This window comes from Exophiala xenobiotica, assembly GCF_000835505.1.
Source record: "Exophiala xenobiotica strain CBS 118157 unplaced genomic scaffold supercont1.7, whole genome shotgun sequence".
NCBI classification, from domain to species: Eukaryota; Fungi; Ascomycota; class Eurotiomycetes; order Chaetothyriales; family Herpotrichiellaceae; genus Exophiala; species Exophiala xenobiotica.
The window spans coordinates 3,325,404-3,347,920 of NW_013562488.1; the positions used below are offsets into that span (position 1 = coordinate 3,325,404).

Genomic DNA, 22,517 nt, shown 5'->3' on the forward strand with positions numbered 1-22,517 from the left:
TTGACGTGTGCGGGGGGAATGACACTGGACTCTTGACGGTCATTCTGAACTCAAGTCCGCTTCCTCTTTCGAAGCTTGCCTTGCATCAAACATTTCACTGGACCTACTCCGTACCTCTACGTGCCTCACACACTCACTCACTCAAGCAGAGGCTTATTCCGCGATACGATGATGCCTCGATTGACATGACGACCCAACGCGAACCGCCTCCATGGCTAATGATCACACTGGTTGTTCTTTACTACATCCTCTACCCAGTCGTCCTACTATTCAAGGCACTTTGGTACATTCTATTGCTACTGTCCACCCCAATTATATACATTGGACGCGTAGTCCTTGCTGTGTCACTAATCCCATGGCGCATGTTCACCCGTTTCGAGGTAAGACATACTCAAATCGCAGCCTGAACGCGCTCATTGTTGGTACAGACACTCTGGTACTTCATCGGTAGCGCAATCTTCCTCGGTGTCCTTTTCGGTCTCATCCTGCATTTCACCATGCGCGCCTTTGTCCTAATCTTAAGACTCGACCGCGAACCACCGCCAAAACTCATAGCTCCTAGCGGCCACGACGCTGTATCGTACAGAAAGGCACGAGAAGCAAAGAAGCGAAAACAGCTGGAGGAACAACAAACACTGGCCACACAAGCTAGGCTGATGGCATCCCAGCCGTTACTTCAAGAGGCTGTGCGAGAAGCGAGAAAGATGCCGTTATCCAGCACACCCGTCAGCCCAATAAGTCCTGGTATCTCTGGGTCAAGCAGGCCAGGTCTTCTGCAAGAGACAATCCTCGAGCATAGCGATGAGGATGACGACTCGTCTGTGTTTTGACATTACCGTATGCCAGCTTTGACAAGAGCTTTCTGAAACATATCCTTACATTGAACCCGACTGCCCAGTCTGGCACACAGAAGGAACGCTCCGCTCAACTTCCGATGTAAACTATACGTTTCCTCGGGTGGCGGTGCCAGCCTCTCTTTGAGCATAACTGGTATCAGGCCACGGACCCGATCGGTGATTGTCTGATTCTCAAAATCATAGACATCAGGAGCAGAGTCCATGAAAGGCTCCGCCAATGTCATGACTGAATCGATGTGCGCGTTGAGCATCGCTCTGGACTCGTATCCTGTAAGGTAGCCGAGCTGTATTGACAGATCTCCGCAAGCTTTCCTGTCTTTGCGCGAAGCCGCATCGAGTACTTTGACATAAAGGTCGATGAATTCAGCCGGGTATTCCCTGGACGCTCCAAAGTCCAACAGCTCAAGTTTATTCGTGGTAGCATTGTATAGGAAATTCGTCCAGTTCGGATCCGTTTGCATATATCTGAACTCGGTGATCTCCCGCAGACATAGTCGAAGAATTTGGGTCCCAATCCAGTCCTTCTGCTCTTGCGTGAAGTTCTGAATCTTGGTCACTGCAATTCCTTCCATTCTTTCCATGGTCAGGACTCGTTTCCCTGAAGCATTGTCGAAGACCTCCGGCACAGTGAAAACCTCTGTATCATCTGCGAGGAGCTTGCGAAATTTTTTGGCGGCTTCTGCCTCGCGGACGTAGTCGCACTCCCAGGCCAACTCGGTACGGGCATTGGCTATCGTCTTCTCCAAGTACAATCCCTTGGGCAACAGACGCGAGGCGGTCAGAAGCAAAGAGAGATTGTTCAGATCTGAAGAAATCGAGTCGGCGACACCGGGGTACTGGACTTTCACGGCAACTCTCTTCCCGGAGTCTTTCAGGACGGCACCATGGACCTGACCGATCGAGGCGGCAGCCATAGGCCGCTCATCGAACTCTTCGAACAAGTCACGCCAATTGGGGCCCAGGTCGGCGGCAATCACTGCATCGCGCTGCGACACGGGCATGTAATCGGCGCTATCTTGCACACGTTGCAGCACGTCATGAATGGGCTTGGGTAGCAGTTTGGCATCTTGAAAGCTCATCATTTGACCTAATTTCAGGGCCGCGCCTCGCATCTTGGACAACTTCGCAACAAGGCGTTCCATGTTGCCAGCACTGAGCATGACTGATCCCTGAGGTCCGCCAGATCGGGTAATGCTTTCACTGACCGCGCCGAACGCCATTGATGCTGCGAGTCCTCCATACTCGAAGAGACGGCCGAATCGTGATGAAGGAACTCGAGATTCCCTCATCTGATACGGCTGGACATTTTGTGCTTGTTGTGTCTAGGAGATCTGTCAGTTGATCAGTTGTGATGACCCAATATATAACGACAACTACTTACGCTGCCGATCTTCTGCGCGTCTTTAGCCATGTCTGCTGCCAGCTGCTTGATGCTGTCCTCGTCTGTATCGGATGCCTTTTGTTGCGAGGCTCTGACAGTGTGAAATCGCCTCCGCGAAGAAGGAATAGGCCGGGCTTTCTGGCCTAACAATTTTGTTGCATGTCGAGGGTTGTGGAAAAGTTGAGATAATTGTTCTTCGTTCGGCTCGTTGTCCACCGTCCCTGCTTGTGGCTTCGACCCGGAATAGTATACGTCTGCATTGATTCCCGGTGGAATATGGGAGTCTCCTTCTTGGACGTCGTTCTCTGTCTTGGGCACACGGACCCGTGGCAGGGCAGATAGGACTGGCTTTACGCTGTCGGGTGGTTGGTAGAAAACATCCTGCTCTTGTTCAACGCCGAATTCCGAGCTAGTCGCGTCGGCGGTAGGAGGCTCCGCGGTTCTTGCAGGTATCTGATCCTCGGACTGCCGTTGGAGTCTTCTGGCTTCATTGGGGGACAGAGGTGACCCAGTAGGATCTGGTATAGTTGACTGCCCTGAAGTCTTCAAACGTAGATCTTGAGCTCCTTCTGGTTCGACCGGGTGCTGCGGAGTCTCTCCAGCAGGTCTCTTGCCAAAACTCATTCCATCACCTGTTTCTTGCCCGATTGGACTTCCTTCTGGTGGTATTGTGCCATCAGGCAGCGGAGATCTCTTTGCTTTCGCTTGTTCAACATCAAGCTCACTAGCTTGACCAGATTGAGCAGCCGAGTTCAGGTCTGATCGATCGTAGAAATGGTCTTGCTGGATACCTTCTTTCGACTGCTTTGTCGGAGAATGAGAGGAAGCAAATCGGGAGACAGAGGTGGCCAGGGCTGGTAGCGCTCGAGTTTTCAATGCTTTGACGACAGAAGAAGTCTGGCCGTAGAGCTTGACCTGAGAAAACCGGATGTCGAAGTGCTTGACGGCAACATTGCGGGAGACATTGAACAACGCAATTGCGTCGAGAATTCTTTTTCCGGACATGATGGTAGATTGGGTCAGAGACCCAGTCGCGAATTTCGCAGCATATGTTGAGCAGAAGAAATGCTACCAGTCTAGCATCACGCAGTCTCGAATCTGAGCAAGAGCATGGAAGAGACTCTGAGTCGTGGAGTTTGATGGTGGATGCATCTTTCGTCCAGATCGGAGCTAGCAATATTTCTCCGCACTTCATCGAACGAGGCCAGGAGGCTTTCAAGAACTCGTACATCTTCTGGTTCATTACCAACTGGCTGCTTCTGAAGACCATGGCGCCGTTCATGTGGATGAGGTAGGCTCTCAATCTGCAGGAGCCTGTCCTCTGTGGTCCATGAACACCAACGACGCGGATGCTCTCCGCCAACGAATACTTGAGCTCGACACACAACTCCAAACCACCAAAGCTCTACTACGCCGGATAGAGGAGCAACGACCCAATACTGGCGGCAATGCTTCACTTCCACCCGTCTCGCTGCCTCTGGGTCCATCTACGCACAACCTGATGCTACTGTCCGACTCAGCTTTACCTTTAGGAAGCTTCGCCTATTCTTCTGGCCTGGAGTCCTTCCTAGCCCACCACAAACCTATCCCAACAGGCCAGACACATCTTTCGTTGTTCCATAAATTCCTGAAACTCTCGATCCAGTCTGTGGCATATACCAATGTCCCCTATGCCCTCGCGGCATTCCGAGACCCTCTGGGTCTGGCAGATCTAGACAACGACCTTGACGCCTCGACACCATGTACCGTCGCACGACGAGCAAGTATCGCCCAAGGCCGGGCACTACTAAGTGTCTGGGAAAAGGCCTTTGCATCGACTGCTAAGTCCCAGCACGAAGAAGATATTGAAGCAGTTACTACGATCGAGATCTTCTCTCGCGATCTCAGACTCGCCGCGATTTCCTCGGATCCTCTTCCCGCTGTCAATGGCCATCTCGCTCCATTATGGGGCGTGGTCTCTCTCGCGCTCGGTCTAAACCTCGAGGAAGCGGGGTATTTGCTCCTGCTGAATCATGCAAAGGCGGTCCTGAGCGCGGCGGTGAGAGCGTCTGTCATGGGACCGTACATGGCGCAAACTATTCTCGCGGGCCAGGGGCTGCAGGATCTAATCCGCCGAAGCCTAGAGAAGGTGTGGTTCTTGCAGCCTGAGGATGCGGGACAAGTCGTGCCGTCTTTAGATCTGTGGGTGGGAAGGCATGAGATGCTGTACAGCAGGATCTTCAATTCTTGAGCTGTGTGAAAGACAGCTTGACTGTCTGTGAGTCAAGAACGTCGCGACAGCAGGCACTGCGGTGGAAGTGAAATACGGAGTATTCAGCGTCCACCGCCTTAATAACGGGAGGACTCCCCACGAGCAGGGCAGCTTCGCGCTTCAGTCAACTGAGGTAATGTCGGATGAAGACCCTGTCTCAACAATCTGGGTACCGTGCTTAACTTACTCTCACCATGAAACTCGATCAGATTGCCACTTGCATCCTTCTGACTACTGTAGTTGGTCTACCAACATCCACGACAGCAGTTCGAGGCCAACAGCGTCCGAATGCCGAAATCCAAGTCCCCAAACCAAAAGCCGCCTGTCATTGCGAGCTTGTCAGACGCTCGATCAACGTGACACCTGAAGACTGCGTCGACTACTGTATCTGGAGATGGGGTTGGTATTGGATGTGAGGCTGTCAAAGGGAAGAGGAACCCTCAGGACCAGCCATTCGCAAAGCTTTCTGTCAAAACAGCAACTTCAAGCTACTACAGAGAGAAGTAAAACGCAAGACACCAACGGCATTGCGAACGTTGATCGAATCGACAACATGAGTTGGAATCAGCCCATGCTCTCTATGACTGTTCGTACTATATTGTGCGAGAAGCGATCTACCGGCCGACCTCATCAATCGGACCGAGTCTTTCTTCAACACCCTCGGTCGGTCGTTTGGCTTTCTTCGCTTGTCTTCCCCTACCCGCTGGCTCTTTAGTGGTCCTACGCTGCTGCGGTTGTCTCTTCTTCGGTGCCACAGCCGCCCCAACGACCGAGTCTGCCAATGCCGAAATCCGTTCTCTGCGATCTGTATTCGCTCCAGCGGTCTCGCCTTCTCCATCGCCAACGCCCTCGGCTCCATCGGCGTCTCTCTCAGTCGAAGGCAAGGGGACATCTGCACCCTCAAGAACATAACCTTCGCCCGCGCGTCTGCGTTCGTCTTCTTCGCGCAGTCTCTTCTCCTCAGCCGCAAGCTCCGCCATGACCTTCTCGGGATCCTCAAATTCCTGATTCGCCATCTTCGCATATTCCTCGAGATTGACGGCCTCCTTCGCAGCTACGCTCATCTTCACGCGAACAGGATTCGCTCGCTCTTCGATGATAAATTTCGACTTGATTTGTTTCCGGTCGAGGGCCGGGAAAAGATTGGCGATCATGGCGAAATCAGTCCCAAACATCCGCAGACCTTTGTAGAACAATTCAGTCTGTTCGTCATCCCATTTAGTCCGACGGCTCTGACCGGCGTGCTTTCCCAAGGTGCCTTGATTGACATATTTGTATATCCGGTCGTCCTCGAGCGCCACATCGGCATCTTCTATCACCGCTTGCTCCACGCCTGCACCATACGCAACTTCTCGAGACTCGGCCACGACCACAATCTGTCCGTTGACGACGATCTGCTGAGGAACATGAGCAGCTTCAACTGGTGCATCCTGCAGAAGCGTTTCCTGTCTTCCACCTCTACCCTTTGAGGCGGCTTGTCTTCGGCGCTCTACTTCTTCTTTCCGACGTTGCTGGATATCGGCCCAATTCTCTTGCATTCGTTTCTCAGTTTCTGACTTCTTACCCACTTTGTTGTCTCTCGTAAGATCGCTCATTGACACTTCCTCTGGGTCAATTTGCAAGTCTTCGGCGTTATCAGGTGTGGGAAGCCGTGACTTTTGTCGATTAATCTTTCCTGCACCGACTGCGTCTTCGACCACTTGTTGAGCAACGTCTTGAATTCTCTTTGCGCGTGTTTGTTTCTTTGTCGATCTTTTCCGTCGCGTTGGAGCGTCCGCTTCCGCATCTTGATCCCTTGGTTCTGGGGTGTCATTATCCTCTGTCTCCGAGTGGCTCGGTCTTGCAGACAGTGATCTGAGAGATCTCGCCCTCTCCTCGATCGAGTTTGCAAGCTCGGAAACTGCGGCAGCTTGATTTGTCGCATCTTGTAACAATACTTCAGATGTTCGTGATTCGCTACGCCTGTGTCGCGGACTGGTTCTTAGTGACAAAGGTACGTCATCTGGTAGAGGTGGTGGTGTAGTCCGTGAGCGCAATTCTTCGATGGCCTGCGCAGAGTGTGTGACCTTCCGTCTCTTCCGTGAGTCTGTAGGAGACTGTCTGGCTGCCTCTGCTGCATTGTCATTCTCTTGATGGGGTTCTTCAGAAGTTGCGGGTGTAAGTTCGTTCGTCAGTCTTCGCGTGGGACGTACAGACGGAGTGCTGGAAGTGATGGTTGGAATGGCGTCCGACTGTGATTGAGAAGCACGCTTATGTACTGGATGCAGTATTGAAATTCCAGTGTTCGTACTGCTGGGTGCAATGACTTCTACTGACACTGAAGGTGCTCTGTCAGTAGATTGGCTGGTAGCTTCTCGTGTTAGTTCTCTGTCCGTTGTTTCGAGCGGAGCAGGAAGCGGAAGAGATGTGTCTATTGATTGAGAACTGGAGGGTATCTCGGTGGATTCTAGCACGCTCTGGGTCTGGGCTGTCTCTGGTTCCTGGGTGTTTGCTCTTTCCTCGACAGGCTCGACGGCGGGGCTGGCCGTCTGGCTCTCTGGTGTCAAGGATGGCGGCGCAGCAGCAGGTCGACCACTGGATCTCTGGACATTCCGTCGAGGCGCAGTTTTAGGAGTGATTTTCTGGCCCGGCTTGCGGACAACGGAGGAGAAGGTAGACATGTTGACAAGAGTCGATACGACGCGTCATATCATCTTATACCATCCATAGTTTCGAAATGTTTTCCTGCTTGCTGGCACAGAAAACAATGTTGTCTTCCCCACGTACGAATTCCCTTTTGTAGCGCATATCTGGGATCCACGTGACCGCTCTTGGCAAATACAGCCTAAACTATTTCCGGCCTTGCGGCTTCAAGAATCTTTGCCTCTCATCTGAAGTTGATTTTGAACCTGATCACTCCGCAAAACTACAATCACCACGACGGCTTTCATTGTCTTTGTCAACTTGGGCACCTTCGAGGACACCTTTCACCTAGAAGCCCGGCCCTTTCGCTGATCAGGACTGATGACGGCCGTCGAATCTCTCCCCCTTTCCTTCCCTCAACAGAGCCTAGTCAAGATGGAAGAGCGCAAAAGACCCAGTCCATATGACCAAGTCGATTCAGCTCCTCCGTCTAAGAAGCTGGCAACCGCTGCCAACGGCGCGTCCAAGTCCCATAAAGATGACGACATGCCTTGGAAGGATGATCTCGAGGTAAGCAAACGCGAAGGACAATGCGCGCGATCTCTACGATTACCTGCTGACTTGCGATTTTCCAACAGAGGTTCCAAAAAGATGCGATTTATCGGCAGATGCAAGAATACAAGAGGGAGAAAAATGCACTTGAGTCACAATTAAAAGAGATGCGGAAAAAGAGCCGATATCATGATGATCATCTGCGGATCATTGATTCTTGGTTTCAACAAGTGATTGATGAGGTCAAGGTCATTGTTCAAGGGGATGATGATATAGATATGGATTCCTCGTCTCTGCCGTCGTCTCTGCTCTTTACCGATCAAGAACAATTCGAACAACATCTGCAGAGTCGTACCAAAGAAATCAAAGCCGTGATATCAAGGTTATTTGGTCCCAACAAATCCAGTTCTCCCGATGTAACGGATTTACAATCAAGGATCTCCCGGTTGCTTGCCGCAGAAAAAGGTCACGTGGTCGAATTGTCACGATTACAGGCCGAGAAGGAGGACCTCGAGGCTCGATTAGAAAATGCTTCTCTAAGGTACATGGTCGCCGAGAAGAAAATCGACAGAGCCAAGAGTGTCACCGTTGCAAAACTCGAGAAACAAGCTCTGCTAGGCGCAACAAGACCTCCAGCTGAAGAAGGCGGTTCGGTCAAGCGGGAGGAGAGTGTGGTCAACGGAACGACTGACAACGCAGAAGAGCTTGCGGAATTGGAGACACAATTGAACAAAACCGTGGCAACTTCTGAGAAACAGAAAGAACAGCTGGAAAGACTAGAAGAAGAAAACGCCAAATTAAATGCACAGATCACGGAGTTGACCACAAAGTCGATAATCTTGACGGACGATGATTATGCCAAAACGGAATTGTTCAAGCAGTTGAAATCGCAACACGAAGATGTCATCAAAAGAATTAACAACCTCGAGGCGACGAATGCTGAACTTAAAGAGGAAGCGACCAAACTGCGATCCGAAAGAACGACCTTCCAGCTGCAGATTGAAAATGAGAGTCGAGTCGTTTTGCACGAGAAGGAGTCCCTTCTTGCAGCCTCAGAGGCTAATCTGGCACGGATCCGACATAACCGGGACGAATTGTTGGCAGATCAAGCGATCAAGAAAGCGACACTAGAACAGGATCAAGAAGCCATGAGGAAGATGAAGGAATTGTTCGCAGCTCTAGAAGACCAAATCCGGGCACTCGAATCGAAAACTGAACGTTTAACCGAAGAGTCCAACACAATGGCCGTAGATCATCCGGAATTGGATAGCCTGAGCATCGAAGATTTGCGGGCAAAATACATGGAACTGGACAGAAAGTACAATCTGTTGAACGTTGAATTGTCATCAATGTCCACGGCATTCCAGAAGACATCCAAAATCGCGACTCAAAAAGTGACGGAATTTGCTGCCATGGAAGAAAGAGTCCTGCGATTGTCGGCAGAGAAAGCTAAGGCGGATCAGAAATTCTTTGCGGCAATGAAGAGCAAAGAAACTCGAGATTCTGAAGTTCGAACGTTGCGAATGCAGAATTCCAAGTCGGCAGAGGCTGTTTCCCAGCTCAAGGAAGCCGAGAACGCAAGTCGAGCTTTGTTGGCTACCATGGAGAAGCAACTGGCTGAGATGAAGGATGCGTTGACACATAAGACGAACGAGCATCGGACCGTTCAGCAACAGAATATCACCCAAGGTCTAGAGGTTTCAAGACTGAATTCGCAAGTCAACGAGTTGAAGAACCAATTGACGGCCAAAGATGACAAATTGGGTCAGACGTCCAGTTTATGTCGGGCTGTCGAACTTGAAGTCGAAGAAACAAAGGCTTTGCTGAAGGATAGCCGGAGGAATCTCGAGCTGTGGAAGAGCAAGAGCGGCCAATCCGAGCAGTACGAGATTTTGCGGCAATTTGCATATTGCAATGTTTGCAAGAAAAACCTGAAGAACACCGTCATGAAGACCTGCGGTCATACGTTCTGCAACGAATGTGTCGAGGAGCGTATGACTTCGAGGTCGAGGAAATGTCCGAATTGCGGAAAAGCCTTTGGCAGCAATGATCACATGCGGATCACACTCTGAACCATGACGACCTCCAACACTGTATCCATAAGCATCGTCAACAGCACCCGTGCTCAGGATCTCGCGTGTCGAGCTGTGCTCCAATCCGCGCCAATGTGGGGAGATTTCGAGCCTCCTTTTTTGTACGACTATCAATCAACCTTGCTTCGGTTCTCGACGCATATGGCCTGATGAAATGGGCAAGCCAATACCTCAGGCTTCGAAGATCAACTGTTGGAAATCGTGGTGAAGATAGCGGTCTCCAGGAAAGAGACTATACGAGCGCCTGCCTTGTGAGACGTGTGGTGTGCATGGCGGAGCGGGTTTATACCGTCGTGGAGACTTGAGCGGCGAACGGTCTGCTATAACTTCCCATGGATGGCGGATGGGCTTTCACCTGTTGAAGAAACGACGGCTGGCCTTGATCGCCTGCCTTGTCAAATGAGCCTTTTGATACCCAAACAACCCCCTCCCGATGCCGAACGAGTGTCGAGTCCTTGTTGCAGCTGGCAATTAGAGTCCAACACCAGGCTAGTGAGGCCATCACCACTCATCCAAGACGAAGTAATGTCGTGGCTCATAGACAGAGCCTGGCTGGAGAATGGCTGGTAGATAGCCACCATCAAATGATAACAAACTTCTCCGTGCTCTTTTGTGCGACAAATGATTCATCCATCGACATCCATCATACTTTCTGCCTTGATAGCCCTCGAGGCTCCATGTCCTTTGTTCCGCACCGCCTTGGTATCGATCTGATCGCCGTCCTCGCCAATTGTTGTGTCGTCCTCGCCCTTCCCGTCCTCGTCATCGTCTCTGTCGTCTTCGTTATCGTCGTCCTCGTCACCATCACCCTCGCCCTCACCCTCGTCTTCTCCTTCAGCTTCGGGGTCGGGCTCCAAGGGCGGGAAACTCAAATGTTTCCAATCCTCGATCTCCTCGATGATGCTCTTCAACCGGTCGCGGATACTCTCGACGGCAAAACTGCCCAGTAACAGCCTCAGTGGCGGGTAGCGACAGTGTCCCAACTGCCACACCAACTCGGCCGCCTTGACCACGCTGGTCGGCTGCTGGTTGCCCATCCAGTGCAACGTGCGCTGCGCATGTGCCGCCGGCGCGTCTTTGACTGCATACGGCTCGCTGGCCTTTGCGACTTTGAAGTGTCCAAAGAGAGGAAGTTGGTTGACACTCGCGGTCGGTGTCGTCGTCGTCGTCGACAGGGCATTATTCTGTCCCGTGGTTGCAGCCACGCCTGAAGGGACGGTGCAGCTGCCATGATCATCGTCCCGTCGTAAATGGCCCGGCTCCACCAGCGTAACCTTGACCCCGAACGGATCGACCTCGTACAGCATACTCTCGATCAGACCTTCGACGGCGTACTTGGTGGCACAGTACGGGCCCAGGCCGGGCACGCCCAGAGCGCCGCTCGTGCTGCTGAAGATCAGATAGCGGCCTTCCTGGCGCTGTCGAAAATACGGCAGTGACAATTGAATGATGTTCAGCGTGCCCATGAAATTCGTCTCGAACTGGTTGCGGATCTCGTGCTCGTCTTGGTCCTCGCACGCGCCGATGACGCCGTACCCCGAACAATTCGCAATGATGTCGATGCGGCCGAAGTGCGAGAGCGTCGTGTCCAGGGCGGCGCTGACGGACGGGCGGATGCGCACGTCGCATAGCAGGCCCAGGTAGTCGTCTGAGTTGGCGTTGGCATTACCTGGAGGGCAGAGAGTGGAAAGAGTGGCGGGCGTGTCCTCGAGGGACTGGCCGACGGCGCAGACCAGGTCACCGTGCGAGAGAGCGGCTTTTGTCACGCTCCGGCCCATGTGGCCTGTCGCGCCGAAGATGAGCCAGACCTTTTGCTTGGGCGGGTTTGTGTGCGACGGAGGGTCGGTCGTCGCGGGGAGGCATGGTTTGTTGATGTCGGACTGCACGTTCGGCGAGCGCTGTGTGGAGGGCGAGGATGGAGCGAGGTTGGCGCTTTGCTCGTGAGAGGTCGTGCGCCGGATGCTGTCCATCTCCAGACTACGCCGCAGTGCCCGGTTTCGGTTTGGACTTGAGGGTGTGATGTGTGTATAGGAGTGTTACTGACGATAGCCTCCTTAGAGCAACCGCCAACCAATCGTCCTACGGGCCTGGTTCGATATTCAGCCTCGTGCAGATAATCTCAGCGGAGTTTGCGCGAGTCAACTTTGCCTCGACCAATCCTGCTGTGCCCGGAGTCAGACGCTGATTGACCTCGCGGCCATCACGATTCCTTTTCCGAGGACGGTTGGCCAGACAGGCCGTTCAGTCAGCGTCCGTAAACACTGCACTCAAGATGGACCTTATTAGACATGCTCTGATAGGGTTTCAAGCTCGTCGATCACTGATAAAAAGTGCTGACTTGGAATTTCGACGAGTACAGTCTCGTAGAAGTGGTCCCTCTGACAAAGGGACTGATGCCGTGGGAAATATTAGCTACTTGTTCTGCTCATTTGTCGCTGTGGCTCGATGGATTTGGCAGCTGAGGTCTGGTCCAGGCCTTGAACAGCAGCAATCCGACCTCTTTCTGATTATGCTTGGATTCTCAAGTGACTGATTTGAACTCGTTGCAAAACTCCTTGTTGGTGCAGTAAATAATTCTCCGGGATGAGAAAATGGGTGATCTTGGTTGGATGATCGTGGGCCTCGTCGGCATCGCTGTCCCACCACTGATGGATCAACGTCCCGCCATTTGGCTGCATGTGCCCGTTTTTCTGGTCACCGAGTGACCGATTGCGCAAGAGGCGGCTTGCGAGAATTACTCAAAATCTCACTTTCTTCTGCAAGTAACGAACGGCATATTCCCTGCGTTGGATTCATCGAAACCATATCCTTAAAGTCAGGCCTTCCACGTCCTCTGTTTCTGTCAACCTCACCCCGACAACTAGCTTTCGATTTCCACCACTTGTAACAGTACTCCAATCCCAAGGACAATGCGAGCATACTGGTTTGACAACGAAGAGGTACCTTTCCTTCCTTCGACTTGCTACCACGTACCCCTCCTAACTCCGTTCCAGGGCGACCAGCGCCTAACCCATGACTCCGGCCGGGATGTCGACCCAAAGTACCTTGCTAGCCTAGGTGTGCTATACTACCACGTTCCCAATGAATCCAGCATCGACGACATCGCCAAAGACCGCGACTACAAGAACCGAGATGTCATTACAGTCTCGCCCGATGCCATGGGCTCCGTCTACGAAGACAAGGTGAAAATGTTCTTCCACGAGCACCTACACGAGGACGAGGAGATCAGATACATCCGTGACGGCGCGGGTTACTTCGACGTAAGAAGTCAGGATGATGATTGGGTGCGCATCAGGCTCGAGAAGGACGATATGATTATCCTGCCGGCAGGGATATACCATCGATTCACGACAGATGAGAACAATGTAAGCAGACAGAAACGACCACGGTAGGGGGCGGCGCAAAATGCTGACGAAGAGTATAGTATATCAAGGCGATGCGCTTATTCAAGGATGAACCAAAATGGACACCACTGAACAGAGGCACTGAAACGGATGTCAATCAACACCGGAAGGCTTACCTAGAGACCAGAGGTGCTGCGCCTGTTTCGGTGGCATGATGGTATGATGAAAAAGCCCATTTCGAGGTGATAGAGCTCAGAAATCAATGTCCATGAGTCGTCAACGTCTAATGTATAACAACTACAAAAAAAGAAGCCGTGCGAGCATTCCCTTCGGTGAAGAATGGCGTCGCTCAATCGTCTTTCTCATGGGCCATCTCAAACGTGAATGTGAGATGAGTTGTCTCCATCCTGCTGTCAACAAAAGGACCGCTCTGGCAGTCACAGCTCCGACTTGGCCAGGCATGATGGGATCAGCCTTTCAATTATGAATGATGACCAGTCGACGCCTGGGGGCCTGTGCCACAACAAAGACTATGTTTCTCTCGTTACGCAGCGGCTGGAATGCATGAGTGATCAACGGCCCCTAGATGAGGCGAATAGTAGTGTCGCTGACGCAAGGCTCTTCAGCGCTCTGCTAAGTCAGTAAATGAGTCAGCCCTGTTGGGCGGGATGTATGCATTTTGGCGATCCAGAAGTCAGTGTCGCTGAAAATGACTTGCCTCACCTGCCTGTTGTCTCGTGCGTCGAAACCAACTGGTTTGCTGCCCGCAGCGCCAGATGAAAAGGTGTCTTTTCGGCCGAAGCCCCAACCGAGGCTGAGGTCTGCATCGATGCCCTGGTTCGAACCGTCGTGGCTTCATGCCCCCCCTAAATGAGGTATATGGGCTGAATCAATGTTCAATTCCTTGATACGAACATATTGGTCACGGAGGTGGCTGGCCAATGGTACCTGGCATCACCCTGCATCGCTTTCCTAGACCAGTTGGTACGCCGGAGCGACAATTCGTAGACCGCTAAGTAGCATCCCGCGGAGGACTCCTATTCGCAGGGCTTCACAAGGCCAAGCGGACTGGCTAACTTAGTGTTGCCATGTTGTAGGCTTGACGAGAACAACCCCAGAGTGTTTGAAATAATGACTAGGTTAGGCCTGGCTCTGTCGTTCCGGCTGACACATCTTCAACATTACTTCGTTTATAGGTCCCCAGGACTTTTCTGACTTCGCATTTTGAATTTGGCTCTCTGACAAGCGGCGACGTCGCGTGGAATCGAATGGCTCAATGAGTACGGCAGACATGGCCTGCCCTGACCGGAGTCGATATATGTTCGTCGAGTACAAAGAGCCAGCGATACCTGCACAAGGTCAAAAGAGACGAAGGGGCGGCCCAAGTGAAGTTCGAGCGCACATCACAAAAGAATTCCATCGCAAACTGAGAGTGAAACGTCTCGGTAGTTCAAGTCCGCAAACGACCTTGACGGACAGGTCGAAGCTCGCTAGACCTGCGGCGCGGCATGACGACGAGATTCAGAAAGAACCCCGGCCGCGAACATCGACGACGCCTACGTCTCCAAAGCCCTCAGCTCGACCTCCAGATGAGGATGCTTCGGTGCAAGTGAACCCCTCGCCTGGACTCAAAAATGGCTTAGGTGAGGGCAGGACGGATCCATTCAACGCGCTCCCACTAGATCAAAAGTCTATGTATATCCATATGGTTCTCGATCATGTACGTTCCCACCTAGGTCAGCCACTTGTTGATATTTTAGCAACACTGAGACTGCGACAAGAATGGCAAGGAATATCGGCTGACAGCAAGTCCCAGGCGATAGCGATCTCGTGGCCGAACACAGTTCCTGCACGATCGAAAGCGTCGAATCCGGTCAAAAGCGCATGGCTCAAATGTGCGATGCAATGGCCCGTTGCTTTCCATGCATTTACTTATGCGACGACGTTGCACCTGCTATGCGTCCATAGGGGTCGCGAACTGGTGAAGTCGGCTCCACTCATGCGACTCCATCACAAAGTCGAAGCTATCAAGCTCGTCAACGAGCAACTTCGTAATCTCACCGGCCCGCCGACAGATGCGCTCATCATGTCGGTCGCAATCCTTGCGATCCATGGTGCATATGATGAGATCGTTTACCCAGAGATACATCCAACTTCTCCACTGGCAACAGCACAAAACCTCCACGTCTACGGGAACATGGTGAATGAGGAGGAGCATCTTCAAGCTATCATATTGTTGATCATGCAAAAAGGAGGCCTGGAATCCATCGAACTGTTTGGCATGGCCGACACTATGGCACTGTGGGTCAACGGCGCACTTCTTCGAGAACAGTTCGCTGACATTTCCACCAGATGTGACCTGTACTTCTCCACAAAGTACGTTAGAAGGCCGGTCTTCTCGTTGCTGCGTTCGCCTCAGTCGCTCGTCATGAGCGGCAAACACCAGCTTGACTCCGTCGCTATAGAGCTGGATTCTGAACTTGGCAGCGGTTTTAGGTATTTTCGGGCCACCCTTGCTGGTCGCAAGTTGCTAGAAATACTGGACTCATGGGTTGAGGTGACCACGGCTTTGGATCACTATGCGAGGAAAGGACCGACAGCGCCAGAGCTTGTTGATTTGATCGAAGCTCGGGGTGCTTCACAGCACCGACTGCTATCGCAGATGCCCGACCCACTGGAATTCACAGATCCTGACAGTTGTGTCCACCAGGCAGCACGACTAGCTACGTTGATTTTTGGCGACATGGCGATCTTTCCGCTGCCACCGACTCAAAGTGTGAAACCCAGGTTAGCCGCAATGCTCATGGAAGTTTTGCAAACTTGCGATCGATCCCGCTGTTGGGATTTGCATGCGCAGGTGCTGGTATGGGCTCTCACTCTTGGTGCAATTGCAGCAAGCTTTACGCCAACCAGGATTTGGTACGTCGATCGGCTCAAACAGCGAACCTCGGACATGCAAATTACAGATTGGACTGCACTCGAATCGATCTGTTCAAGACATTTATGGTGGAAACCAGTCTGCAGCAAACCGGCTGAGAAACTCTGGCTTGAGATCCGTTCTCCGAAAGTGGAAGCCCAAGATTTAGGGTAAAAATGGCATTTCGTGGCGGCTTAGCAGAAGTCTTGGGCCAGACTGGCTCAGAAAGAGTGAGAAGCCATGACTGAGAAGACCTGGAGCCGAAAAGATGCTCTTGTCGATCAACATTCTCACGCTGGTAAAGCACCAGGCATCATTCGCAAAGGTTGCGGAGTCGTCGTCACATCTCCGTCATGCTCGATGACCTGGCTGTTCGATCGTTCACGACCTGTACGCCATCTGAGTCCCTCGAAGATCTTTTCCGTCTCTTCCTGTGAGGGAAAGCTGTCGTCCGACCTACGTTCTCCGCGTTCGACAAATGAAGCAGCTCGATGTTCGTCTTGTGTTGGTGGCCTATCCTCATCTTGGCCGTCCCGGACCCTTACTTTGCCCATGCGAGGCCAGAGGCCTGGGAGGGGGACGACTTGTACGCGTGGCTCCACGACTCTCTCTTCGAACCATGCTTGGATCCGCGCTTCCACGAGCTGTGCAATCTTTGGCACGTCCTGCAGCCGTGTCCGCGAGCCAATCAAGCTCCTCACAGAGAGGTCGAGGCGGTAATCGGGGAGGAAGGAAAATGCCAGGTTCGTCTTGGGCTTGCCCGTCACATGGGCCGGCCTGTTCCTCTTCATGCTTTCATCCTCTGCATCATCTTGTGTAGCGGGGATGAAACTTATCGACAAGGTGCCGGAGAATCGGACGACTGAGACAGCCAGCGCGACTGGCAGGACAGCAGAAAAGGGTTTGGGATAGTTGAGGATGAGAGCAGTCTCGATGGCCAGAGTCAGGTTATCATCGGAGAGATCGACGTCCATCAGAGCCTGTAGTCTTCCCCCAGTAGAGCTTGAAGCATCGTCTTCAACTGAAATGACTCGAACATTGCTGAAGATGGGGAATTCCTCGCCCATGGATATCTCTGTGATCTTGATCTTGTCTATGTATGACGGCCTCTTTTCCGGGTTATTGATTGCCTCTTCCAGGCTCGCCAGAATTGTAGGTGTGTTTCCAGTGCCCTCTCTTAAATTGTACGCTGTTTGCCGGTATTGTGCTATCGTCTGGGCAAGAAGGACATTGAACCAGTCCAGGCTCTCTGGTTGATGTGTGGAATGGCTGTTCTTGTGAGCTCGATTCGGGATCTGGTAATAGGTCTTTCGCAAGATCGAGGCGATGTCCGTGGCATTGTTGGGTACCGGGCGGAGGACGTTGGAGCTGGCTTTGTTTCGTAGGGATTGCGAGACTGCAGTTTTGGAAGAAGCGACGCTGTGCAGAGAAGGAGTCCGGATGTGCTTCGGGGCTCGCTTGGAGGAACGAGAAGGAGGAGGAGGAGCTTCGCCAAAGATGAAGAATTTTATGAACGCTGCAATGAAGAGAGCCACCGAGAGTTGGCCAACAATGAGGCCTTGAGTGAAGGTCAAGTCCGAAGACATGCTGGATGAAGAGGACGAAGAGGAGGTTGAATTGTCACTGGATCTCGGAGTTCCTTGACATACTAGGCATCCTGCACAACGAAGAAATCTCTTTCGGCGTATCGACAGGAAGACAACTGGTACCGAACAGTTGTTAGATGGTGAATATACAAATGCAGGAGAAAGTGGTGCGATATAGGCGAGGAAGAGTGTGGGGGATATCGATCAACGCAACGTCATTTTGCATAACAATCCAGCTCAGCTTGCCCACATTTATTTTCACGACCATACTCTATATTCCTCCCGCTGGACTGCTGGCTTGCCGTTCTTATCATGACACATAACGAAAGCGTGCGGAAGGTGTGGCCATGTTAGACCCAAGTATACACCATGATACAGTAGGACGATCATCATCTGTCGAGCCTAGCAATTGAAGCAACATCAACCCTCGTGTCTACCGTCTCCAGATATGAGTATCTACTTCGGTTCTGCCAATGCAGCCAACAACTCCGACATATCCTGATGAGCAACATCAGCGTCTCTTTTGCACTCGATAGAGCCGATGGAGAAATGAAGCGACTTGACTTACCGCCCAACCTTGATACAACTTCAACCTCGGTGTCCCGGGACCCCCAGTGCTCTGAACGACCGCCCTGGCCGCAAAGGGGCCGTCGAGTGATTGCCCGTCGTCGAACGTCCATGTCACGACTCCAATCAACATGAGATCGTCGGCCGATTCGTTGCAGGTATACACTTTTGCAATCCTGTGCTGGCGACTTTGGAGGCTGGAGAGGAGGCCGCGGTTCGAAGAGGATATTTCTGAAAAGGACTATCAGACTCGCAAATCCTAGAGTATGGCGCGAGAGTGAAGTAAGTTAGACAGGTATGTACCAACCTTTAGCACCGTTGATGGTGCGTTTGTTCACCATGATCTGCCCCTCGGGCGTGAATATTTCGTCTGCAAGCCGGCGGGCCGCGTCTTCGGACTTGGAGTCACCCAGCTCGAAGAACGAGCCTAGAAGCTGCTTGATTGACTGAGGCACAGGAGTTGTTGGCCATTCAGTCTGGGCTAGGGCCGACATTGCTTTGACGGAAGGAGAGCGGTGACACGATGCGGGTCAAGAAAGATATGGCTTTTGTATATCCTCTGGGATACTTGATGTGGCGGAGGTCTTGCTGCATCATTACAGGCGGTCGCCATCAAGCTATATATACCTCCATCACGAGAAAGATATCGACTTTTTGGGGTTGCGACGAACGAGGCAACTCTGGTCAAATTGCTAATATCGTCGATATCGACAGTTGCCATTCGGCCGATAAACACTCAAGTCAATTCTGATGGCGTTACGGAGTACTCAGAGCGGAAACGATCGTTTGGAAGACTGAACGAATGTGGCATTAGCAGCTCTTTGATAGGCCCACGTCCTGCAATACTCTGCGGTACCTGCGTCGCACCCTAAGTTGCGTCGCATGTTAGCTTCTCCAGTGAAAATATACAGCATCAGATTTCGTCCGTCGTGAGCGAGTGCTTACGAACACCTCACCATATTGGCTGGGTCAACATACGTACTGACCCGCGTCTTCCAGATGGGACGCCTGACCGGGACATACCACAGTCTTGACAACATAACAGAAATACCCATACATGAGACGGAATCGCCCACGGTTGTTTTACACTGCCCTTCCAACATACGCAAGAGGAAGTCAGCTGTGTCTTCTTTTTTTCGGACCTACCGGCTCCAAACGAAGCCCAAGTCAGCATTCAAAACACCGGCCTCCACCGCCAGAACCCAACCGTCTTGCCGCATACTGTACCAAAACTTCTACCGGGCGTCCACTCCACCACAATGCCGGCACCGCTCACTCCCGGACGCATCTGCTTGACCCTGGTCGCCTGCACTCTAGGCCCGGGCTGTTTCCTCGCGGACTGGAGCGCGTCGCACGTCTTCAACCCACGCTGGCCACCGCACGCCAAATTCCACAACGGCCAGACCATGGCCATGGGAGCCACGCTCTCCCTAGCAACGTTGTACTACACGTGGCGCGGTCTCGGTCACGGTCGTAGTCGTGATGATCGTCGAGACTTGGATGCGGGCGCTTGTCTGGAACTCGAGAAGGAATCGATCAAGACGGCCACGTTGTTTGGCAGCTTGTACTGGGTCACGGCAATAGCGGCATGGTTTTTCCCGGGGAGCCTGGCTGTTGACCCGGAATTTGGAACAGGCTTTCCTCAATTCCCTCTGTTCTCGGGGATGCTGGGCCTCGCCTGGATAGGAGGGTGGCTTGAGATGAGGAGACTGGGCAGGGCGACTCACAAAGGGAACAGATCCTAAATCTTTCATGGCTTGATCATACTACCTCCGACTCTCCTCGTGCTTCGGAAGGGAACAACAGCAGAGACGGGGCGGAGCAGAGCAGAGCAGGTTCACTCGGGAGAGAGTTATGAGCATACAAGTTAAACGACAATTTTCCGCACTAACCGGTCATGATATGAACATCCTAACATCCAGATATTTCCTCAACGTTCCGAATGCACATAAGGTACTTAGGTATGCTTCATGACAAAGCGATGCTCTCCGACGGGCCTGTGGGAACATGTTCTTTTTTCAACAGTTTCTCCCACTTCTTGTTCTCGTCGCTATGCGATTCATGCACGGGCGAAACCATGCTCTCAGCACCATTCGCGTTCGCGTCCCTCGGCACACCCGTACTGTTCCCCTTCAAAATCTCCTGGAGAGCCTTGCATACGGCGTCGCCCATCTGTTTGGTCGTCGCGTTCCCACCAAGATCACCACTTCGAATCTCTTCCCCACCAATGTCTTTGCCGTCCAGGACTTTCTCGACCGCGGCCTCGATAGCCGTAGCTTCCTGGGCAAGGCCAAACGAATATCGCAGCATCATGGCCGCCGAGAGAATCTGTGCGGTAGGATTCACGATGTCTTTACCCGCAATGTCCGGCGCGGAGCCATGCACAGGCTCATAGATTCCATGGCAGCGACTGCCGTCAGGGATTCCGCACAGACTGGCACTCGGGAGGACTCCGAGCGTGCCAACGATACCGCCGGCCTGATCCGACAACATATCCCCGAACGTGTTGTCCGTGTGGATCACACCATTGAACTTGCGCGGGTTCTTGACCATCAGCATACTCAAACTATCGGCCAGCTGATGCTTGAGGTCGATATGCGGGAACTCCTTCGCGAAGATCTCGCTCGTGACTCGGCGCCACAGTCTGCCCGACGCGAGCACGTTGGCCTTGTCGCTGGACCAGACGGTCGCAGGGCCGCCGTTGCCCTTGCCATCTTTGCCCATCGTCGTGGCCAAGGCTGCGGCAACTCGTGCACACCGTTCGATTTCGTCGCGACGGTAGGTCCAGGAGTCGTTGGCAAAATCCTCCTCCTCGACTTTAGGCCCAAAGTACGCGCCGCTGCAGTTCTCGCGGAGCACGATGAAATTGGTGCCCTCGGCGATGGCCCGTTTGAGGGGCGACTGATCTATCAGGGAGCGCGAGTAGAATGTGCAGGGGCGGATGTTGGCGAAGGCATCGAGGTGTTGGCGCAGGCGGAGGAGGCCTGACTCTGGGTTCGGTGGTTTTGTGCCCCTACGAAGAGATAGGTTTAACAGTGAGGCTAGCAAGGTGCTGGAACGAGGAGCGAGAATATAGCCAGAGCAACACAGGTGGAAGGGAGCTAGCTATAGTGCTAGCTCAGACTTGAGTCCACCTCCACCATTCAAAGCAACGGAAGTGAATAACAGGAAACTTACCATTCAGGTCCACCAGCTGACCCAAACAGCACGGCATCCGACTCCTCCTTCGCGATACGCAGTACTTCGTCCGTGATAGCTGTACCGTGTTTGTCGATACTGCAACCTCCACAAAGTTGCCAGTTATACTGGAACTTGACTTTGCCTTGAGAACTGGCTTCCACGACATCCAATATTCGGATGGCTTCCTTCATGACTTCAGGTCCGACATGGTCCCCAGGAAGGACGAGGACGCGGAAGGTCTGCACACCAGATTCAGGGAGGACTGGCGCTGCCATTGTGGCAACTCTGAGAGAGATTTCCTGGGTGCGTTTCAACGGCGACGAAAGGTTGAACGGGTACTCTCACTGACTGTCCAAGCAATTTTCTTGGTACTCTATTGTCTGTTATGCAAGTCGTGCCTTGAGCGTTTGGTGCTCGCCGTCGCCACTCTTCGTGCGGAGTTCCAGTTGGTACACTGCGATGTTGTCCTCAGGTCACGTAGCGAAGCAACGAATGCCCAGTTCAAGACTTCGATAGTGCGGTCGATCTGTCAGGATAGTAGTACAGAAGGCTTGCAAAAGTTGAGAAATCAATGTAGACACAACATGCTGGATTGAGGTGGTTGAGGTAGGCCAGGTCGCCGGCTATGGTTCCCCTCATACCTACAGGTATTGCCGGCGGACGATGCCCCGACGATGGTAACTTACCTAGAACCCAGCCATCATCAGCCTTACCAGCCGTGCCAGCCTATCGTGTGGCCCCTAAACGACGCAGTATTGGAGACAGCTGCGTGGGAGTGGCACAGTCCGCAGAAGCGTGCCATCATTGCCCTCCGATCGCGGAGGAGCAGAATTGATGGCCAGTATTTTCTCCGCATGCCGATTGTACCAGAAACGCCTTGAATGATGGGTCAAGGCGTAGGTCGTGTTCGAAGGACAAGGAGATGAAATGAACTTCAAGCCTTAGCCTATCATTGGGTCGAAGCTGTTTCTGTACATGAACTGGAGCGCAGTCTCTGGACGCGGAAGCTATTGCGCCCAACGCGACATCAATTGGCACGCTTCAGAGACGACACGAGAGGCCGGCAATGAACAGCGTGAGCAGTCATATCGCGCATGAGTAGATGAACAATGTCCACTCAGCTCGAATTTGACGGCAATGGGCCTAGTCGCGAAGATTTACAAGGTG

General features: G+C 52.6%; 12 protein-coding genes across 12 annotated transcripts; 6 read left to right on the forward strand and 6 right to left on the reverse strand.

The window, feature by feature from the left end:
* The first annotated feature begins 79 nt into the window (after positions 1–79).
* Positions 80–1,354, forward strand: PV05_11941 (uncharacterized protein). The gene is made up of 2 exons (XM_013455475.1): positions 80–380; positions 429–1,354. The coding sequence occupies exons 1-2, from the start codon at positions 186–188 to the stop codon at positions 828–830; spliced, it is 597 nt and encodes a 198-aa protein (XP_013310929.1). The 5' UTR covers positions 80–185; the 3' UTR covers positions 831–1,354.
* PV05_11942 (uncharacterized protein) lies at positions 833–3,243 on the reverse strand (the record flags this gene model as incomplete). The annotated part of the gene is made up of 2 exons (XM_013455476.1): positions 833–2,179; positions 2,239–3,243. The coding sequence occupies 2 exons, from the start codon at positions 3,241–3,243 to the stop codon at positions 833–835; spliced, it is 2,352 nt and encodes a 783-aa protein (XP_013310930.1).
* Positions 3,244–3,484: 241 nt separating this feature from the next.
* Positions 3,485–5,256, forward strand: PV05_11943 (uncharacterized protein). Its single transcript, XM_013455477.1, has one exon. It carries the CDS (start codon positions 3,569–3,571, stop codon positions 4,466–4,468), a length of 900 nt encoding a protein of 299 aa, XP_013310931.1. The 5' UTR covers positions 3,485–3,568; the 3' UTR covers positions 4,469–5,256.
* Positions 4,978–7,218, reverse strand: PV05_11944 (uncharacterized protein). Its single transcript, XM_013455478.1, has one exon. It carries the CDS (start codon positions 7,147–7,149, stop codon positions 5,104–5,106), a length of 2,046 nt encoding a protein of 681 aa, XP_013310932.1. The 5' UTR covers positions 7,150–7,218; the 3' UTR covers positions 4,978–5,103.
* Positions 7,219–7,378: 160 nt separating this feature from the next.
* On the forward strand, positions 7,379–10,381 carry PV05_11945 (uncharacterized protein). Its single transcript, XM_013455479.1, has 2 exons — positions 7,379–7,681; positions 7,750–10,381. The coding sequence occupies exons 1-2, from the start codon at positions 7,493–7,495 to the stop codon at positions 9,733–9,735; spliced, it is 2,175 nt and encodes a 724-aa protein (XP_013310933.1). The 5' UTR covers positions 7,379–7,492; the 3' UTR covers positions 9,736–10,381.
* Positions 8,825–12,311, reverse strand: PV05_11946 (uncharacterized protein). Its single transcript, XM_013455480.1, has one exon. The coding sequence runs from the start codon at positions 11,724–11,726 to the stop codon at positions 10,383–10,385; it is 1,344 nt and encodes a 447-aa protein (XP_013310934.1). The 5' UTR covers positions 11,727–12,311; the 3' UTR covers positions 8,825–10,382.
* A 151-nt stretch (positions 12,312–12,462) lies between these two features.
* Positions 12,463–13,850, forward strand: PV05_11947 (1,2-dihydroxy-3-keto-5-methylthiopentene dioxygenase). The gene is made up of 3 exons (XM_013455481.1): positions 12,463–12,695; positions 12,750–13,121; positions 13,181–13,850. Exons 1-3 carry the CDS (start codon positions 12,666–12,668, stop codon positions 13,313–13,315), a joined length of 537 nt encoding a protein of 178 aa, XP_013310935.1. The 5' UTR covers positions 12,463–12,665; the 3' UTR covers positions 13,316–13,850.
* A 503-nt stretch (positions 13,851–14,353) lies between these two features.
* On the forward strand, positions 14,354–17,064 carry PV05_11948 (uncharacterized protein). The gene is made up of 3 exons (XM_013455482.1): positions 14,354–14,820; positions 14,917–15,401; positions 15,453–17,064. Exons 1-3 carry the CDS (start codon positions 14,377–14,379, stop codon positions 16,189–16,191), a joined length of 1,668 nt encoding a protein of 555 aa, XP_013310936.1. The 5' UTR covers positions 14,354–14,376; the 3' UTR covers positions 16,192–17,064.
* On the reverse strand, positions 16,308–17,603 carry PV05_11949 (uncharacterized protein; the record flags this gene model as incomplete). Its single annotated transcript, XM_013455483.1, has 1 exon — positions 16,308–17,603. One exon carries the CDS (start codon positions 17,601–17,603, stop codon positions 16,308–16,310), a length of 1,296 nt encoding a protein of 431 aa, XP_013310937.1.
* Positions 17,604–18,059: 456 nt separating this feature from the next.
* On the reverse strand, positions 18,060–18,664 carry PV05_11950 (uncharacterized protein; the record flags this gene model as incomplete). Its single annotated transcript, XM_013455484.1, has 3 exons — positions 18,060–18,101; positions 18,172–18,401; positions 18,478–18,664. The coding sequence occupies 3 exons, from the start codon at positions 18,662–18,664 to the stop codon at positions 18,060–18,062; spliced, it is 459 nt and encodes a 152-aa protein (XP_013310938.1).
* Positions 18,665–19,233: 569 nt separating this feature from the next.
* On the forward strand, positions 19,234–20,082 carry PV05_11951 (uncharacterized protein). Its single transcript, XM_013455485.1, has one exon. It carries the CDS (start codon positions 19,430–19,432, stop codon positions 19,913–19,915), a length of 486 nt encoding a protein of 161 aa, XP_013310939.1. The 5' UTR covers positions 19,234–19,429; the 3' UTR covers positions 19,916–20,082.
* On the reverse strand, positions 20,011–22,282 carry PV05_11952 (3-isopropylmalate dehydrogenase). Its single transcript, XM_013455486.1, has 2 exons — positions 21,348–22,282; positions 20,011–21,183 (listed from the first exon to the last, which is right to left on the reverse strand). Exons 1-2 carry the CDS (start codon positions 21,623–21,625, stop codon positions 20,139–20,141), a joined length of 1,323 nt encoding a protein of 440 aa, XP_013310940.1. The 5' UTR covers positions 21,626–22,282; the 3' UTR covers positions 20,011–20,138.
* Between the last annotated feature and the right edge of the window lie 235 nt (positions 22,283–22,517).